At 44.8% G+C, this 20,351-nt stretch overlaps 1 protein-coding gene across 2 annotated transcripts; it reads right to left on the bottom strand.

Moving 5' to 3' along the window:
- Window positions 1-536: 536 nt before the first annotated feature.
- Window positions 537-10,679, bottom strand: TRIM14 (tripartite motif containing 14). Of its 2 annotated transcripts, none has more exons than XM_063421833.1 (6): window positions 10,462-10,679; window positions 5,894-5,989; window positions 4,782-5,015; window positions 3,605-3,764; window positions 2,479-2,571; window positions 537-1,412 (listed from the first exon to the last, which is right to left on the bottom strand). In XM_063421833.1, exons 1-6 carry the CDS (start codon window positions 10,621-10,623, stop codon window positions 877-879), a joined length of 1,281 nt encoding a protein of 426 aa, XP_063277903.1. In that variant the 5' UTR covers window positions 10,624-10,679; the 3' UTR covers window positions 537-876. The 2 variants fall into 2 exon arrangements, with proteins under 2 accessions (XP_063277903.1, XP_063277902.1); XM_063421832.1 differs by having other exon boundaries at window positions 3,605-3,767; window positions 10,462-10,678.
- Between the last annotated feature and the right edge of the window lie 9,672 nt (window positions 10,680-20,351).

A 20,351-nucleotide genomic window follows, 5' to 3' on the forward strand; every position in this document is an offset into this window, starting at 1 on the left:
TGGGCCACAAATGCACCCCTGGCCTGGTGTTTTTATTGCACCTGTGAGTCCTGCAGACATTTCTGTTAGGGGTTGTACACAGCTTTTTCTCATGCTTCCACTCAGCTGAAAGAACAGAGTGGGCCACCCAGAAGTCCAATTCAGAGTTTCTCTCACATGGAAAACCAGCTAATGACTATTAATTGTCACCATGGAAGCTCCAACTTAAGAAGAGACCTTTCCAAGAGTCAGTGCCAGTCTTTGATTTTTCCAGGATGACACTTCAATATGAGCTAATTCACATAGTGCATTTATTATCCAAATCTGACCTTGTCAATGATAACAATATGCAGTATATAATCTTGAATCCTGAACCAAACTAAATCTGTTGCCATACACAACTGCAGCCTCTCCGGGCTGATGAGGGGAGGGAGTTCATTTAAAAAAATGTCAAGAAGTCAATATCCAGGTTGCATTCTGAGTTGTAATATGTTTCTTTCAGCCTGACTTCTTCCATTTTGCAAGTTGAAAAATACTACATACAGCACTTCAGGTGATACAGCAACACCGTTTATAAGTCAGATCATCATCCCCATTGAAAAATACATATACCTTAAAAAATACAGTTGGTTTTCTTGAACTTACAAGTTGAAAAAGTACAACAGTAGTACATACAGCACTTAGAGTGGTACATCATCATTTATAAAAGCCAGACCACCTTCCCTCGTGGAAAAAAAATACATTAAAAATCACAGTAGGTTTTACTGAACTTATGTTACCTTCTAAAAGCATCATAATTACAAGTTCAATGCAACAGACATAAATTCATGTAGATAATTGCTAAAGTGGCATCAGTAGAAAAAACATGAAATAGCAGGCTTTATTTTGCTTTGTTTCTTATGTTAGTTTGCATGTTCTAATGGACCCTTCCCAGAGTCTCAGGGCTGGATAAACTGGCTCTGTGAACTTGCAGCGGAAGGTGTGCAGATGAGCCATGCCATCGCTAACGTTGTAGAATGAAAGGATTCCTGCTTCATAATCTAGAAAAATGCCAATGCAATCAGGATCATCTTCTATCAGGATGGGGATTCTCTCCACCTTGTGAAATGCCCAGTACTCAAAATCAAACTTCTTAAAGCACCAAGATGCTCTATTCCAGCCCAGTCGGCAAGCTTCAGAGTCTCCTTTCCTGCCAATGGTAGGGTAGGCTGCGCCAATCCACCATCCTGCTCCAGCACCAAGCACGTCAACTTCCCAGTAATGGCTCCCAGAAAGGAAGGCGTCTCTGCTTAGCACTTGCCATAATTTATCAAATCTCTGGGGCCTACAGGGGTAAAATATTCTCCTCCAGCTACAGCTTACTTCAAGAAGGTCATCAGACAATTTCAGTCTTGGGTGAATGCTGTCATATTCCCAGGCTGGTGATCTTGCATCTGCAGTCAAAGCCATAAACATACTTGCTACATTTCTCATGACCAAATTATGAAAAAATCCAGGTTATAAAACGCCTGCAAAGGAGCCCACAGTTGGCAGTATCCTGAGACAATCAGAAATGGGCTGAAAAAGGCATGCCAGGGGGATCACAGCAGGGTACTAACATTGCTGCCTCCGCACCGTTGTCATCTGGGCCAGCCATGGTGATGGGTACCTCAGCCACAGCACCAAGGTTGCTTTATGCTTAGGGTTAGGGCTCAGCCAGAAAGCCCACAGGTCCAAAGACACTGGGTCTGGAAAAGGCATTCCAATCTGAGCAAGGCAGGGCCCCAGAACTGCTGACTCCACGTTAGGTAGGGATGGGGTTCTGCTAGCCACAGAACCGACAGCTCCGGGACACTGGGGCTGGAAAGTGTGTGTCAAGTGCATAAGGCAGTGAACCAACATTGCTGTCCCCACACCTTTCTAACCTAGGCCACCAACGTGATGGACACCTCAGCCACAGCACCAAGCTGCCATGTGGGTTAAGGTCTGCATTTAGAGAGCCACAGAGCCTAAAGCTCCGAGACACTGGAACTGCAGAAGGCATGCCAAGGGAATCACAGCAGCGCACCAACATTGATGCCTCCACACATTTCTAACCTGGGTCACTCATGGTGATGGGATGAGGAAAGGCCTTACAGGGAGAGTTATGGCCCCTTGGTCTGTTTAGCCTGGAGGAGACTGAGGGGAAACCTCATTGCAGTTACAACTTTCTTGTGAGTGGGAGAGGAGGGGCAGGCACTGATCTCTGTGGTAACAATGACAGGACCCGAGGGAATGGCCTGAAGTTCTGTCAGACAAGATTTAGGTTAAATATTAGGAAAAAGATCCCCAGAGCATGTTAGAGCACTAGGACAGGCTCCCCAGGGAAGTGGTCACAGCATCAACCCTGATAAAGTTCAAAAATCACTTGGACAATGCCCTCCGACACATAGTCCGGTGCAGCCCCAGGAGTTGAACCCTAGTGATTGTGGGTCCATTCCAGCTCAGGAGATTCTAGGACTCTAGTATAATCATACTTACGTTTTAAGAAAAGCAACCGGTCAATAGGAGTCATGGTCTTCAGCACTGTCCCAGGCTCCGTCTTTGCAGTGGGATTAAGGCTACTGAAAACATCTGGGCAAAGATGAAAAGGGACAGTTTAGGGACAGTTTTTCAACTATCATTTTTCCAACCTCATGGACAAACTATGTTCCTTTTTTCTAGGGAGGGGCTGCTAACTCTGTATGCTTTGGCACTATCTTTTTGGATAGCTTCGGACTAGTGGTGCCGAAGAAATACACAATTGAGCAGAACACCAAGTAATCACACCTGATTCCTTAAAAAGTAGCCCTTATCAGGTGAAAATAGGCAGCTGAAGATAGCTGCAGGTGCTTGCTGCAGAGCACCTCCACGATGCTTTCTAGCAATCCTGCACACCTCCTGCAGTGGCCGTTCAGATCAGGTCTGACCATTTGACCCAGCAACCTGCTATTGTCTTTTTGGTGGCAGTTCTCCCGTAAGGGATTAAAAGGCAGCTGGGTGAAATGTGATGGCCAGTGTTGCCTGCTCACTCCAAGAGCAGCAGGATTTTCCCATGGCTATTTAGCTCTGTGGCTCTGGTGTCCCATTAGCAAAAAATCCTTGCCTTAATCATGCCAAAGGTCATTTAAAGATGAAATAACAGCTCAGAGACAAAAGGATTTCTAAATAGAACATGTTAGCTCAGCTGTATAGTACCAAAAATTATCAGTTCTTTTCAGATTGAAGCAGATCACCAGGTACATCAATCAGAAGAAGCTTTCAACTTTAAGTGGTACCCCAATGCCAGAGCACTTACACCCAATTGTAAGTAACTGAGAGAATAGATACAGTCTGTAGGTGTGACAGACTACATTAAATTGTATTGAAATACCTGATAGAACTGGGGTGGGGGGGAAAGCAGCAGACAAACCAAAGATCATTTTCAGAGTTGGAAGAGAAACTTATGTTGCTAAGTCATCACTGCTATAGCAGCATTATACCCATGCTGTCAGAAAATAGTACCCTTGCCTGAAACACCGTAGTTTCTCCAGATGATTTGGTAAAAAGTCCTGTTCTTACTTAAAAAGTACACTTTATTTGCAAAGAGAGCAGAAGAATGCAAAATTCAGAGCAGTCTCCTAGGTACCTTCTTTGAGCCGGGCTTCCAATGGTTTCTGTAGAATGGACTGAAGAACTCTGATGAACTGTTTATAATGGTTAAGTAAGTGTTCAAATGAGAGAGGTATTGGATGCCACTCTTCTAACCGGTGGCTGGATTCCTTCATTTCCTTCTCAATTTCTGTGTACTTCTTAGGGCAGAAAGACACTAAAATTAGCAGAGGCTGTGACAGGAAAGGACTCTTCCCTCCCAGCTCCCATACACCACAGCACAAGCTCCTTCACTAGGTAAACCTATGGGCCATAACAGGCAAGCTTTGCTGAGCTCAGCCTGCCTTTTAACTCATTAGCCTGCCCATTACCTCCTCCTGTCAGTGGAGCCAACAGCCACGGTTAAAAGAGATCCCTCAAGGATGGAAATGAGTTTAGCCTGGCCAGGACCCTTTGTGGGAAATCCCATCAATGGCAAAATCAAACCATTAAGTTTTTAAAAGCAATCTGAATAATAAAATCCAACCTCCCCATATGAAAATCTCCACAAAATCACAAAGAGCAGCTCCTGTCTGGAGGTGTGCTGCTAGCAGAACGTCAGGGCCACATCACAGGAATGGAAACTCAAGTCTGACACTTTGCAAGGATGCAAAAATGCACCAGAGGCATCATCCTGTAAGGAATGGCATCTTTTGGCTTGTGTCAGGGCATAAGCACATGGCAACACACTCCTCCCAAGGAAGGTGAAGATCTTTAGGAGAGAGAAACTGATGTTTATCTGTAGGCAAAAAGAAAAGCATTGCACTCTCCAGTGAAGTGATGGCTACTGCTTATGATGATTAGGATTTCTTGCAATTAAGGAAATTACACATTTTAACTTCCTTCCTGAGGGCTGCCTTTTCTCAGATCTTCATATTACACTGGACAAGGAAAGACTTGATACAGGATTTGTCTTCAAGTTTAAGAGATACATATCTGTCCTTTCCATCTATGCTTAAAATTAGCATGAATTTCATACAGACCTGAAATCAATAGCAAAAACATCTAATAGCTCAAAAGTCAGGAACCAAATTTTTTCACCAAAACACCAACACGAAGCAAATTAAAAAGTAGCTAGAAAGATCCTTCTATGGAAGGATCTATAGAAGACATCACTAGAGAAATTTACCAAGGACTGTCAGGGTAAGAGGTAGAGAGAGACCATACAATACCACCTCCAGCAAGTTAATAGCATCACTGTCCTGTTGTATTTGTCTGATTCGATGTGTGAAGGTCTCTAGGGCTGCAAGCTGTTCTTGACAGGACCTCATATGCTGATCATGTGCTCCCAGGGCTTGCTGCGTCTTTTCATCAATTAAGTCTTTTGCCAGACTCTCTTCTTCCCGGAGAAGTAACTGAAGCGCAGTCATTTTTTCTGACAGATGCCGTTTGGTCATATCAGCATGAGCCTATGGATGAAGCAGAAGAATGTCTCCCCACTGCTCAACAGACCATAAACATTTCAGACTCTTTCAGGCTTTCAGTGCTGTGTTTTGGTTGAATTTTACTCATTTTCTCCATCTCTTCAGAAACATGTCTCTACCTCTTAAGGGAGAGCACACATGATCTATCTGCTGTTGTCTGGATGGAAATGATTGAGGGAAGATTCCAAGATGCCTATTTATTGTAGAAAAATCTGTTTTCAGCTGGAATTAATAGAGTAGCAGTTGCAACAAGAAGCAGACCTTGTCCTTCAGTAGCAAGATTTTGACTGCTTTTAAAGCAAGCTAGAGACAAGTAGCTGGTAGGAATAAAAAGCGTCCAAAACAAAGACATTGGACCAAGTCTCTAAAGCCCCCTCAAGCTCTTACTGACATTTCTGTAAAAGAGCAGCTTAGAAAGGCTCCTTAGAGCAGAAGTAATTTCATGATCTATAAATGAGATGCAGCTTAGCATACATTCCCATTCTTAAGACAGAATCAACTGAACCGTTCTTGTGTTTACTCAATTCTGAATCCAGAAAATTCAATAATGCAGTTCAGTGCAATGCAAGATACAATGCAAGTGAAGCCAGAATAACACAGGGAGCTGGGGCTACCTACTGTTCCTCTGCACAGAAATTCCACCCTTGGTCTTCCACAGATTTTCAGCTGATCAAGGAATGAGGACCAGGTCTTTGGAGACTCTTCCTCTTTCCTCTGACCGTGTAATACATTATGATGGATGCAGGGAATACATTATTCTCCTGAGAAGCAGTAGGTGGCTGGGTCTTTGAATAGCTACAGAGAAAACAAAATGTCTCCCCTTGGAAAATGACCGTCCAGTGGAGAATGAAATTACACTTTACCTTCACATCATTTACAGCCTGTTCTATGCTCCTTTTGTTACCAGCTTCTTGCTCTTTTCTCTCTTCTAGATTCTTCAAGCACAGTTCCATGAGTTCCTATACAACAATGAAACAAAATAAAATACTGTTTCATAACTGCATCATAACATAATAACAACAAAAACCAGAAACACTATCCAGCTTGATTTCCATATTGGGGGCGTACTGAAATACTCAATTTCAGAATTATAGAATATTCTGAATTGGAACATACAACTCTTAAATGAATGGCCTTTTATGAGGGTTATTAAGGCCAGCATAGGAATGAACCGTGAGGATTTTAGCATTTCACCTTGTGCTTATACTTACCACCTTGTGGTGAGGTTTGGACAGCTGTGCAAATTAGCACCACATTCTTAAGGCACAGGGAAACCCAAAGTGAAAAAACTATTTTCATCTTTAAATCTATAGTGCTATGTATTTCAAGACTAAGTGCTAATGCATTAGCACTTGAAGGGCAGCTAAGTACTTTTATTTAGAGGGTAAGTGGAAAGCTTCAATTAGAATCAAAATCTCATGAATTTTGAGGATGCTTCCCAGCGTACAAATGAGCAACCAGATACTCCACTATCACCCCAGTGATGGTGTAGTCTGAATGTCTGCAACAGCTAATGGTGTCAGGATGGCTGGTAATCAATCATAGTATCTGTGACACTTGTGGTGTGCCCAACACAGCATAATCAATGTTCTGCTTATGTCTTGCCCCAGTTTATCACCTGCAGCCTCTGAAACTGGCTGCCCTCTGCCCAGCAGGTTGAACAGTCTTGGAGTGCCTGCTAATGCATTTTTGTCATTAGTAATGTGATGGATACAGTCAGTGCTGCCCCACACTCTCCGTGCACTGGTGCTAAAACAGGCCCTCAGTAAATACCAGGTAAGCTAGCACCAGCTGTAGCTGCTATCAGCGTTGTGTTCTGCAGCTGAGACCCAGTCAAGAAGTCAAGATCACCTGCATGCACATGTGCCAGTTCACTGCAACAGCCCCAGGGCAGCACAGCATTTCAACTCTGCAGTGTGGCCAGAACATGAAGTGTTGCTTCACGGACAACCGTTTGCATTTCTGATGTATCTCCTTAGAAAACACATGCACGTTGTCATTTGAGTATGACAGAAGAAAATGGGCTCCCAGCAAAAGCCAGAGACTCTGCATCTAGAAGGCCCTTGGCACAGATACATGCACGCAAGCAGGTAAATGTTCTTGCATAGCTCGAGATACTCATGCTATTTATTGCAGCCGCAGTTTTCCAGGCTTGTCCCTGAAGAGCCAGAAGAGTTCTACACCACTAGAGGATTCAGGACTTCTACCCGATACCAGCTTTCCTTAGTTTATTTTGCAGCCTAGACCTCGTTCCTTTCCTCAAAGACTGACAAAGACCACAGAGGAAAATCCGGTCTTCCCTCTTTGCTAGTAACACATATCACTTTGTGCACTCACAAAAGCGACCATATGCAAATACTTATGTCAATCCCAAGCATTTCTGGTTGAGCATTACTTTCTTTACAGAGGTACATGAAAGAGCTGCTTCCTGCCAATTGAAGACCATGCCAGCAACCCATGTCATTTACCCTGAGGAACTGACTCCAAAAACCTTCCTTTATGGATTGCCTGGATTCAAGTGAAAACACTGTAAAAGCAAGGATTTCTGAGATGACACCCTTTTCGATGATGTTAAACAATCTCTGATCCAGGGATGAAGCAGCTGGCACAGTGGTTCTCTTCTTAGCACTCACAGCTGGGATTTGCTGAAAGAGCTGTGGGAGATTCTCAGTGGAAGAAGTGCTGCCTGGCTGATGTCACGCCACAAGGGCTGTACTGAATAACTGATCACAGCAAACAAAATCACGAGTCAAAATACCATCTCTTACGCTAAAACTATTGATAGTTTCTGCCTAAAATCTCTGCAGCCCTATGCCAGTAGATGTCAGCAGATACCTCCTAGGGACAGAGGGTCACATGAGAGCACAAGTTTCTACCCCGCTCACTTCCTCATCTGGCACAGAGCCGACTCTTTATCAACAGCATGTGCTCTGTCCATCAGACGCCCAGGGAAGCAGCCCAGTCTGCAGATTTGTGCACTTTCCTTTGCCTCAGATAAGGCTGCCACTGCACAACACGTGCATCATCCACACACTGCCGCTCTGTCATGAAGGGAACGCAAACACTGTAATGAGTTCCCACCTGCAAGAGGGACACTTTGGATGAAAGCACACCAAGCAGGTGGTGCAGTGCTCTGCCTTGCTCAGACATCTTAAATGGTTTTACCTCTGTGCTGCTCTTCGGGGCAGCCTAGTGCACGGCCCTCTGCCATGTAATGCTCTCTAACATGAACTGCAATAAAATGCTCCAAGAGTTTATCATCACCTGTGTACCCACTCACAATCTGTGTGAACTTCCAAGCAGAAAGGTCTGTAGGAATTGTTTCTTCCTGGTGTTTTCTGTAGGAAATGTCCTAGTAACACCACTCCAAAATATCACACAAGGAGTTGAAAGGAACTTTCTGAAATTGCAAAGGGGAAAAAAAAAAAAGAAAAAAGAAATAAAGAAAAGCAGCTTCTGAACCTCAAACCTCTGTGCTACGGTATTTTAAGTCTTCCAAGCTTAGCGCCACAGCATGCAGGCCTCAGCAAGCCTCCTGGCAGGCTCTCCAAGTAAAACAAAGCACTAGCAGGAGTACTGACAAGCTCGCAAAGCTTCCTGAGGTTATTAGGTGGCCAGCTACACTGGGATGAAGACAAAAATATTAGGGAAGAACCCCTGGGCTGGCTGTGGCTGGGATGGAGTCAGTTATCCTCATAGCAGCCTGTGTGGTGCTGTGTTTCAGACGTGACTATAGTGTGAGTGCACAAGAGACTAGGAGGAGACACAAACAGGAGATTTGTGTCAGATAGATAACAGACTAATCAGAGAGGTAATCCGTACCATATAACATCATGTTCAGAAAACTGGAAGCGGGGTGTTTAGGTGGGTGTTATAAATGACAATATAATACTGTCTTTCACATTTATGTATTGGTTTTTGCATGTTGTTATTGATCACAAGTATTTTGATAAGGTACAATTTCTATCTCCTTTTAACTGCTCGTTAGTATAAAATAATCTATCAGTTTGTGTACGCAATGTATTGTTTATATAAACAGTGTTGTGATGAACACATTATATTGTAGGCCTCAGCAAAATATAAAATGTTAAAATGCCTTCAACTCAAAGAATGGGACAAAACCAATTAGTTTCATCCTGTTGTTTCTCACAACTGGAGCATGACCTCTCCAAGTGATAAGTGACAGGAAACAGAACACTAGGAAAAAATTAGAGAAGAATTTATTAATTCCTTGTTATCAGGGAGTGGAACAACACGATGAAACCACACAAAGAAATACAATATATTGACCTAATCTACAGGATGCAATGCAGTCAAGTCAGAGGTTAAAACCAAACAAAAGAGTTCTTGTAACATCAAAAACTCACAAGAATTAATACTGTACAAACTCATGAATATGTATGTACCCCAGTAATGTAACAGTATATAGAGAACATTGTTTTTAAACTAACACTGTGGGGTTTTGGCCAATAATCAGAAACACTCCAGCGCTGGACATTGTCTCTTTTTATCTGCTTATTAAATTTTTAAAAATTCTAAAGAGTGAACTTTGTTTTTCACAGTGGGTTAGCTGCCTTTTGCTCAGGAACTGTCTGGTGAGTGTCTTCCTTTGCATCACTTTTGTTTGTTTTCTCTTCCCTCCACTTCTCCTTCTCCCATTAAACTTATTTTTATCTCAATCCATGAATTTTCTTGGTTTTAGTGTTCGCCTTCCCCAGTCCCACTGGGAAAGTAAGGGGAATAAGCAGGCAGCTGTGTTAACCCGCAGCATCCCAGAGGAGTTACCAGAGAATGGTGCGTAGGCAGTCACTGTGATCTAGCCAGATACAATGGTGGGGCCAGGGGGTAAACAGAAATAACCTCTCCTCTTCCTCTGAGGCATCTATGTTTCTGTCAAAGGTTATTCCAGCGCGGCAATAAAAACGAATTCTCTGGGGCAGCCACACTCCTCTGATTCCACATACAAGGTCTGAGGATAAAATGCTGCTGCATGTGACCTAACAGTGAAAGCCACTTCCTCCTTGTCCCTTGATTTATGCACCTGTTTTGCGGACGCTTGGGCGTGACTGATTAACTCTTTCCTTTTCGTACACAAGCCATCATCTCCTTGTGCAGTGGCGTCAGCCTAACCCTGTCTGTATCGGGTCTACAAAGCACTTGTTGAAGTACAGAAAGTACAGCAACTTTGTTTTGCTAGTCAACACAGCCTACAAACCTTGAACTCCACAAGGTGTTTATAACGCAAACAAAGCATGGCTGAAGGTCGGCTTAGGATTGTGACACCGCACTAATACTCACAGACGCCACCATCACACCCTAGCCAAAGAATACCCAGCGGCACAAGATTCAGAAACGAGGGGATAACCGGCAAGACATCAAATCGGGAAGACGCCGGCTGAGCCCCCGGTCTGCACCCCTCTCCGGCACTCACCTGCGTGCGGCGGACAGCCTGCGGCAGCAGGCAGGCGCGGTGCCCGCGGTGCGCGCCCAGCGCCGGGCACAGCGCGCACACGCAGCACCCGCAGTCCTCGCAGAACAGCTCCAGCGGCCGCCCGGCGTGGGCACCGCACAGCCGCGGCTGCCCGTGCGCCATGCCCGCGGCGGCCGGGAGCGCGGGGAGGGGAAGGATGCGGGGCAGGGAGGGGCGGGTACGGGGCAGGCTGGGGCAGGCAGGGCGGGTACGGGGCTGGCGAGCGCAGAAACAGGAGGATGAGGGGCCGGCTTGTGGAGGGTGTGCGCAGCGGGCGGCGGTGCCGCGCCCTGGGAAGGCGGGCCGTGGCCGTGGCCGTGGCCGTGCCTCCTGCGCTCCGTGTCAGTGGCCGCCGGAGCGGGGCCCGCAGCGGGCGTGTCGGGCAGCCAGCGCCGGCAGGAGCTGTGCCCTGGAGTCGGAGAGCCCTGGGAGCTGCCTCCGTCCGGGGCCCGCGTTGGAAAACAGACTAATTCGTGGAATTTCAGCAGAGTTGGTGTGGGGTAGGCTTCAGTGCCGTGGCTGAGCAGAACACCTGAACTGATACAAAAATGTGGGGTAAAATTGTCTTCGGGGTATGTTTTCTCACTTGTCACTGATGTCGCTGAAAAGTCTCTTTTACAGAAATCAAAATAAAGTGCTCATGCTCTTACAGAGTTTGCACACTTACTTTCATCGGCCGTGATTCTCACCTACATTCAACCAAATTCGTACCAGTTTTTTGATATGCTTTGTTCTTCCTGTGAATAAAAGCAATACAGAGTATATACACACATGCACAGAGTATATGTGCAGGTGCACACACACATAAGATGTGAAAAAGTAGGAAGATATTTAAAAATCAAGCATTTTGGTGAAATATGTGAGAGCCAGAATATGTATTAGTACATGAGAATGTGGACCACTGAGAAACAAGGACAGTCTTGCTGAGGTCAGGTAGGGTTTCAGGCCTGCAAAAGAGCTGCTGACATAACCAATGGTTTAGAAAGTGCCTTGTACATACAAAAGTCAGGGTTATTTCTTGGAAAGTGTTTCATACAGACCCCAGGCTACAGTCATGGAATCTAAGGGATCACTGTAGATATCTGTAGATTGTTTGTTCTTGTTCTACACATACAAAGAAAAGTGCTAACGCCTGCTTTAATAAAATAAGAGTTTCACATCCTCTTTGGGAGCCTGTTCTGTTGCTTGACCATCCTCAGAAAGAAAACTTTTCCTACTGTCAATCAACGTTTCACATCACATCTTGTTGTTTCACTGTGCCTTTCCAAGGTAAGTTTCATCTTCTCAGTCTACGCCCATACTGGAGCTGTAGACAGCACTGACTTCTCTGACAGAGGCTGAACAATTCCAGTTCTTTGCATGTGTGTTCTGAAATGCTAAGCTTCAGCTCCACGACTGTCTGTGCAGCTTCTGCAGGGGGAGTTGCCTAGTGGAGTCGGTGTGTATCTTGTCCAGAGGAATGTGTGTGTTAAGTAAACGTTCCCATCTGAGCATTCAGGAGGAGGCTGGCAGTGACCCCCAGAGACTGCACTGCTGGGACTGAGGCCCCTTCACAGGGGTCTCTCCACAGGGTCCCTGCCTGACTGCCTACACACCCCTCACTCAGAGTCAGACAAGGCTTCCTTAACAGTTCAGCCCCAGGTTTTCAGTAGCAGGATCTCAGACCTCTGGATCCCTGAAGAGATTTATTTATGGTTCAGTAACAGAGTAGCAGCTACAGCTGGTGCCTCAGGGAGGAACCCTGAACAAAGGATTACCTGGACTTTTATACCCTCACAATCTGTGTGACAGAAAGTCTGGGATCTTCCTACTGAGTCCTCAGCTCCTGCTGTGTCTCAGTGTCCATTCACCTGGCTGGGTCACAGGTCCCTCTGCCCTTTGCTGTGCCAGGGGTTGGCAATTCCTGACCTCTTTTCTCGGGCTCCTAGCCAGAGCTCAACCTGCAGCTCCCATTGCAGCTGAACACCTTCATAGAATTTTGGTCCCTGTTTTTGGATTGAGCGTACCTGCTAATATATTAAAAGGGAAAAAGAAAGCTTTCACAACGTTTTACACTGCCCTTACTTACAACATTATTAGAAGTAACAGAATTAGGACTAACTTTATTGTCATAGGGCAGAAATTGTTATCAAGAAAAGGTCATCAAAGATTCTTGAAACTCATTTATTGTCCACCTGGTTTATCATTTACTACTTGTTGGCTATGAGACTGGTGTATCTAGTTTTCCCAACACAAAATTTTAACAGTAAAATAAGAACACAGTAAGCCAGGATATGGTCCTGCCCATTTAGGTTCTAATTTGACCGTTTGTGATAATATCTTGATTAACACTACATCTGCAGGTTGTGTATCATTTACTTCTATTTCAAGTGGGCTGGACCGATACTATTGTGCATACTTTCTCCATTCCTCGAATCCTTTCTCTATTTTATATGCAAAATACTGGGTCGGGCATTCTTTTCCATCCAAAAGGCTGGTCTTAGCTGGGATAGAAGTTCCTGATATAGCCAAGTGCCTTCCAAAGAGACTTTGTGCCGGTGCTACAGGTTGTAATGGAACATTCCAAACATTCCACTGCACCAAATTTAAGGTTTGTGGCTGTTTCAGGTAAGTGCATGTGCCTGTTCACCCCCTCTACTTGTCCTAAAGATTATGGGTGATACAGATATGTGTAATTTTCTCTCTATTCTCGAAGACTTACCCAACTGATTGTTTATATTAGCTGTAAAATGAGCACCCTTGTCTGATTCAATTGGCTCTGTAGAACCCTGTATCTAGGGATAATTTTTTAAGCCAAGGCCTTTTCTGCTCCTCTTGTGCCAGCCCTTTTTGTTGAAGAGGCTTCTGCCCAGCCTGATAGCTGATCTGCTATCACTAGCAAGTGCTTACATGCAGCCGCAGGTGTCCACAGAGTCTATTTGTAGTCGCTGAGAAGGGAGGCAGGCTCATAGTTTGTCATCCTAACTCTGAGCTTGGTCTGCTACTTGAAAACTTCTAGTAGGTTGGGAAGCTGTTTGTGACTTTTTTTGCAGTGGCATAAATTCCTGGAGCTGCCCATTTTTATTCTTTTTTACTTGGTGTTCTTTGTTACTTTTATTGTTGCCTCTGCCTCTCCACTGGCTTTATTGTGAAAACATCTAACCATGCAGATTAAATATCTCTTCGGAAGAATTGGCTTCCCCTCGGCAGACCATATTCCATCATAATCTGGTATCACCTCCCACTTTTCCCATTGTTTCTTTTCTTCTGTTGAGTCCTTCTCATGGTCTTAGGGTCTCTCAAATTTGGCTGTTCACTCTGGCCAACCGGAGCCACAACAGCATGTTCTCTATCATCAGGCAGAGGCATTGGGCTCACTGGGCTCAAGGTTTTACAACTTTTTGACATTATCTGCCATTGTGAAGATCAGTTCATGTCTATGTGCCCACTGTGGTGTTAGAGCTTGGGCTGCAGACTGTCAACACTATCTCCACATCATGTGGGGTATGAACTGTTGCAGGATGTCTCAGGGTAAGGGGGACAACCAATTTCTAATATTTTTGCTGTTGTTGCCACTGACTTAGGCTGGTGCTCCTGCTGCAAGTGAAGCTAATTTAACTGAGTAATATGCAAATGGTCTCTGATGGGGTCCTAAATTATGCTTTACCACTCCATTGGCTATTCCTTTACATTCATGTACATACAGATTGAAGGACTTTGTATAACCTAGGAGCCCAAGACCAGGAGCAGACACCAGAGCTCCTTTTATTGCTGGGTAAGCTTATTCCTTCTCCAGGTCATGCATCATACTTCATCTCTTCAGTCTTGGTTTCCTCAGTCAGAGGCTTAGTCAATTCCTCTAGGACAGGAATCTATGGCCAACAAAATCACACAACTCTGAGCAAACCTGGTACATGCTGGTACATGGTACCTGGTTTCATGACTGGATGTGGGAGCCTAATTATGGCCTCTATTCTTTCTGGATCTATAATTCATCGTTCCTTCCCAAAGTAAAGCCTAAATATTTAACTTCTCTGGCACAACTGAGGTTTGCATGGAGATGCAGGCTGTTCCCTCTTTTGGCAATACATAAATGCATACTGTCTAATATATAAACACTCTTGTCACAATTAGCCAGTGACAGATCATCTATATATTGTACAAGAACCAATATACCCAGTAATTTTATACTTTTATTGCAGTGTGTTAAATGCCAAATTCTCTGCAGATTCAATGGGTCTAACCTTCTATATCCTGAAGACCATAACAGAAGTTTCAGGCTTTTGTTTTGTTTACAAGGGTTTTTTTTTTTAATATACACAGAATTATCACCATTACAAGCAAGTACTAGTCCAGAGGAAATCTCATATATGTACAAAAAATAAAGCAGTGTTTTCAGCTGACATAAACCTCCTGGAGAAGGTTTGGTCACACCTGCTCTTGGTATTTCAAGCTCACACCACAACAATCAATTCAAATAGTTACAATAACATACAGTTTGAAGATGAACATTCCTCTACATATAGATCTCCCTGAAACCCCCCTTTTGAAGAGACACCATGTGCACATGACAGTAACAGAGGGTGAACTATTTTATTCCGCGTTTTGTGCACTCTCCAGAGACATGTTTCGTCTGTGCAGGAATTGTCTCAAAAAAGAACTGTCAGGAGCTGACTTTGGAGACCTGCTGTGGATGTAGATACAGTCCAGCACAGACTGACACTGCCTCCCCAAAGTGTGCAGTGAGAGCTCACTGGGCACTGTCAGAGCTCTCCTCAGCACTCCTGATTGCTTATGCCACTGGTGCCCCATGACACGCATCTCTGCCAGTCTGGATGCAGGGATCTGAACCTGACCAGCTGGGAGAGGGCAGGGCAGTCACTGCTCATTCATTCGGAATGGCGCTCGCCCTCGCTCATGAGGGACTCAGCCAGACCTCTGGTTACAAGTAATTTAATCCTGATGTTATAACAACAGAGTAAGGGTGAGAGCTGCTGCCTCGAGGAGAAACCCTGAACAAAGGATTACCCAGGCTTTTATACCCTCTCAGTTTGTATGCCAGAAAGCCTGGGGTCTTCCAACTGAGCCCTTGGCTCCTGTTGTATCTCAGTGTCTGGTCTCCAGCCTGGTGCCAAAGGTCCCTGTGCTCTTTCCCTGTGCCAAGGGTTGGCAGTTCCCAATCTCCTGCCTTGGGCTCCCATCCAGAGCTCCGTCTGCAGCTCCCACTGCAGCTGCACCCCGAGCTACCTGCACTGGATGTGTTCCTCAACATGTGGCTGGTGTTCATCACCACAAAGCCAAACAATGCTGATGGAAGATGTCCAGCTCACGACCCTGGTTCCTTTTCTGGCAAAGTTAATCCCCAGCATGTTGCTGTCCAGTCTTAATTGTTGCAGAGTCATTTCATGGGTTGGATAAGCCCAGACACCTGTCTTGATCTTCATGAAGTTCATGCTGGTGGCATTTCTGCAGCACTTCACAGTCCCTCAGAAGACTGACTGCCTGCCACTTAATCTTTCCTCATCCTCTGCCTCATACCCTCCTTGTTTGTAATGACAGCAAGCTCTGAGGGCATATTCCATCCAATTGCCCTTATCAGGGCAATATCCAATTGCTGCTGATAAGAACATCAAGACACACTGGGCTCATCTTCTATCCCAGAGCAATGGCACTAGTACCGAGATGCCAGTTCAACTGTTCTAGTCTATCTATCCAAAAAACATCATGAGTTTGTCTGTAAGGACGTGTCAAGGCCTATTACTTGCAGCATTAGAATTTGCACGTTATTAGTACCTAGGACATTTCCTGTTACAAATGAACTCACTGACCTGGATTCACTGTGCTTTCTAGAGTTTTAAATTGTTTACTGTGGTGAAGAGAGTTGTGATAAAATAAAATAATGTTTGTGTAAACACTACTGGATAACCAGGTGCTGTCATAAGGCACCAAAATAGGATGGGATTTCTGCCCAGTACTTTACTGTCTGACATTGGGGGAAAGTGCTGCTGCGTTGTGCTTGTGAGAGGTTGAAAGATTCTCTTTGCATCCAGCTCCCACATTCATCTCTCTGGAGGGAACACCTTTAGTCTTTCAAAACAGGTTTTAAATGTCTCAGAGCATGCCTCAAGCTGTTTTTGCTAAGAAGAATCATCCTCCAGCACAGGCAGTGGAGAGAAGAGTTAAAAGAAAACAGGAGGTAATAATGTTTTCCCCCTTCGGCACAGTCTCAGTGCCAAAGCCAGCTGAGGAAGGCAGGTAGGTGGAGTGCATTGGTAAGGTAAGAATGGGTCTGAGTCTTCATCTGTTAGTTCTGAGGTGAAATGACACTTTCCTTCTCCTGACTCGGGTCCAATATAAGCCTTCTGCAAAATAGGGGTGCATTTCTGCAAAATTTCTGTCTGAAGCTGGTGGCAGGAAATACACAGAGACCAGGCTTTTGTTTAGGTGTAGAATCCTCTTCTACTTTGTACAGAAAATTTCTAATACAAGCTCTGATTCCATCTTCATACTGGCATGTAGGGGTAAAGGAGGGAAGTCTGTTTTAGTGCACACATTACAGGTCTTGGTGCAGATCTGGACACCTTTGCAGCCATCTACAAAAAGCCAACTAGCCAACCAACACAAACCCAAGTGGAATCACCACTTCAGCAAAGACATTGAGGACTGTTATTTGAATGGCACTAATACCCCATCTGTACACACTGAACAGCCTTTAGTCATTGCCACACAAGGGCTGAATGTTAAATAAGGCTGAACTGAAGAATCCTGTATCAAAGTGGGCTGTTTCCAAGAGAAGACACCCTTCCCACAGGCTTGAGAAATAATTTTTACTGCAGAAATAAGAGTCTATATTGGTTTGGTCTGCCTCAGGGCTACCCATTTCCAGAGGGACCACACAGGGAAGATCTATTTTATTCTGAGTCAAGAGAACCTTCTCGGAACATATGCACACATGGGTGTATTTTAAGTATTGTAATTGTACAGTTAGAAATATGTCTTAGCAGTGCTACACGAGTTCAGTTTTCATGTTCAAGTCCTTTTTTCATGAAAAACAAAATTTTGAAACTCCTAATTTTACTGGCACTGGATGCTCTTTTTCTTTTGACATTTTCATTAAGAAACTAAATGAAAGTAGGAATTCTTTTTAGGCTTAGGTGCTCACTATTTCATTTAAAAAGACAGAAAATCATTCTAGGCTACAAAAAAAAAAATCAGAGTATTTTTTTTTCCAGTTTCTAGTAGAGTATACTTTCAAACACATTCTTTTCAAAATATACTTTCTGCAGTATTGTGGAAAGATGCGCATTGAAGAAGTGTCAGAATTACTTCAAACTGACAAGAAAATTTTGTCTTTCCTTGTAGTTTCACTGAGTTGGCTGTGAACTGGCAAACCATTTCAACACACACATTTCAAAGCACAGAAAATATCCCAGGCAAATAAGGATAAAGAAAAAGTAAGTGCATTCTTTATGCCTCAGTTTTTAATAGTAACAATAAACCTTGTGTTGCCTGGTCCTCAGAGTTGGGAAGACCATGACAGTGGGAAGTGACTTTCCATTTGTAGACACTGAAATTGTCAAGGATCAGTTGTACCAGTTGACTGTTCACAGGTTGTGTGGCCAGACAGGTTTCATCCCAGAAGGATAAAGGAAGTGGTGGATGTTCCAGCAGGACCCCTCTTATCACCCACCAAGTTCTTGGGAGTCTGGAGATGTGCATGCTGAGCTAGTCAGTTTTATCCCAGTTTACAAGGCCATGAAGGATAACTCAGGGAGCTACAGACCTCTCAGCCTAACTTCACTTTTTCTAACTGAAAACATTTTGTGGAAGATCCCACTGGGTGCTGTTGAAAGGCATTTAAAGGATAATGCAATCATCAGGCACAGCCAGCATAGATTCACAAAGGGAGGGTCCTGTTTAATTAACGTGGTGTCCTTCTATGATGATGTCACAAACTAGGGAATGGAGGGAAGGCAATGGATGTGGTTTCTCTGGATTTTAGTGAGGGTCAGTGTCCCCCACAGCATCCTTCCGAGCAAGTTTTCCGGCTGTGAGATGATCAGGTACCTGGTGTCCCCCAGGGGCCAGTGCTGGGAGAAGTGCTGTCCAACATCTTTGTCAGCAACACGGGCAGTGGGACCGAGGGCACCCTCAGCGAGTTTGCCTCTGACACCCAGCTGTGTGGGGCACTCGATGGATGCCACACAGGGGGACAGGCTGGGAATGCACTGCTCTTATGTTGTTTGCTCACCCACCTGATACTGTTGTCTTCCCTCAAGGCCGAGTTCCAATGCAGTTACCTTCAGATAGTTTACCACAGGAAGACAAGTTCTTTTTAGGCAGCCTGGATTACAATTGCTTTCCTGGACTGTAAGTGTGCATTGCTGGCTCATATCTAATTTTTCATCAGCTGATATCCCCAGGTCTTTCTCTGCAGGGCTGGTCACAACCTGTTCATCCCTCAGCCTGTACTGACAAGAGAGACTGCTCCTTTGCTTGTTTGGGTGGTTCTTCTTTCCCTGTTAAACTATCTTTATCTCAACACACACATTTCCCAGCTTTTACCCTTCTGATTTTCTACCTGATCCTACTGGTGTGGGAGTAAGCAACTGCACAGGGCTTTGCTGGTGGCTGGGGTTAAATGATACGCAGGGTAAGGTGCCCTCTGGGACAAGGCACAGCAGGCATGAACGTGGTTACAGACCAGGAGACACGTTCTCCCTGGGGTAACCACAGCCTCTGATACTGCACCGTGAATGGATCCTGATTGACTGCTGTCCTTCCCCGGAGTTTCTCACTAATCCAGATGTTTCCGTGTCTCAGGGGTGGAGTGTTCACCTCACATGGCTTGAAACCATCCAGAATCAACGTGGTTTCCTGGTTTTTCTGCTGTTGGCTGTCAATGAGCTTGCTCTCCCTAGTCTCCTGAGAGGTCTTGGGATGCAAGTGGGCAGGCCACACCTTAATTTGGGTCCCAGAGTTCTCCCCAAGGGGATCAGAGCTCAAGGCAGAGCAGAAAAGGAGAAATGAGCTGCCATTGCTGCTCCCTGTGGCAGAAAGAAAACAGATTCATTGTCATTCTAACCCAAGTTCAGGTACTCCTTCAAGAGCAACTCCTTGATATTCTGTTAGAGAATAGAAGTTTTCAGCTGCCCTGAAGCTGCTGAATTGAGCTTAAAGACTAACAAAAAAAGAGAGAAAAGGATGATAAATGTAGCTGGAACCAGAAGAGAGACAGATGAAGAGAAACAGATAAACAGGGGAAGCAGATAAAGAGGCCTACAGTGGGTTTTTTTTGGCAAGTTACGTAACAAGAAGCAACAGCGCATGCCCGAAGAGAAAGTTTGAGGGAAGGTCACCTTTAATATTGAAACATTCAGGAAATACAACACCCCTTTTGATGAACGTCCGGGACCTTGCTTGCCTGCTTTCTAAGGCTTAAAATTGTGTTAAAAATGTTACTTGGTCTGATTTCAGTATCACCCTGAGCCACGGTGAGAGACTAAAACATGGCCCAGGAGTATTATTTCCCTGCAAGTTTTAGGGCTAGAACATGTGACAGCTGCACTCAGTTCTCCAGGCACTTCTGCCTCAGCTCCAGAAGAAATTGTCTGCTCATAAGGGATGGGAAAGATCAGAGGAAAGTGTTAGAGGAGCTCCAAATATAAGCTCCTGGGTTTGGGGTAATCAGGCTTGGGGACTGCTGAGAGATGTGGGAAGCAGAGACAGGGTGCTCAGCAAGGGCAGGAAGGTGGGTGCAAAGGTCTGCTGGGTACAGCCAGAGCTGTTGGGCTTTTCTCTGCTGGCAGGGCTGGGCCACCTGGACACTGCAAAGCCCCAGTGAAGCCTCTGGCAGCCAGGAAGGCTGGGAG

The sequence above is a fragment of the Prinia subflava genome, chromosome Z (genome assembly GCF_021018805.1).
Source record: "Prinia subflava isolate CZ2003 ecotype Zambia chromosome Z, Cam_Psub_1.2, whole genome shotgun sequence".
Classification (NCBI taxonomy): Eukaryota; Metazoa; Chordata; class Aves; order Passeriformes; family Cisticolidae; genus Prinia; species Prinia subflava.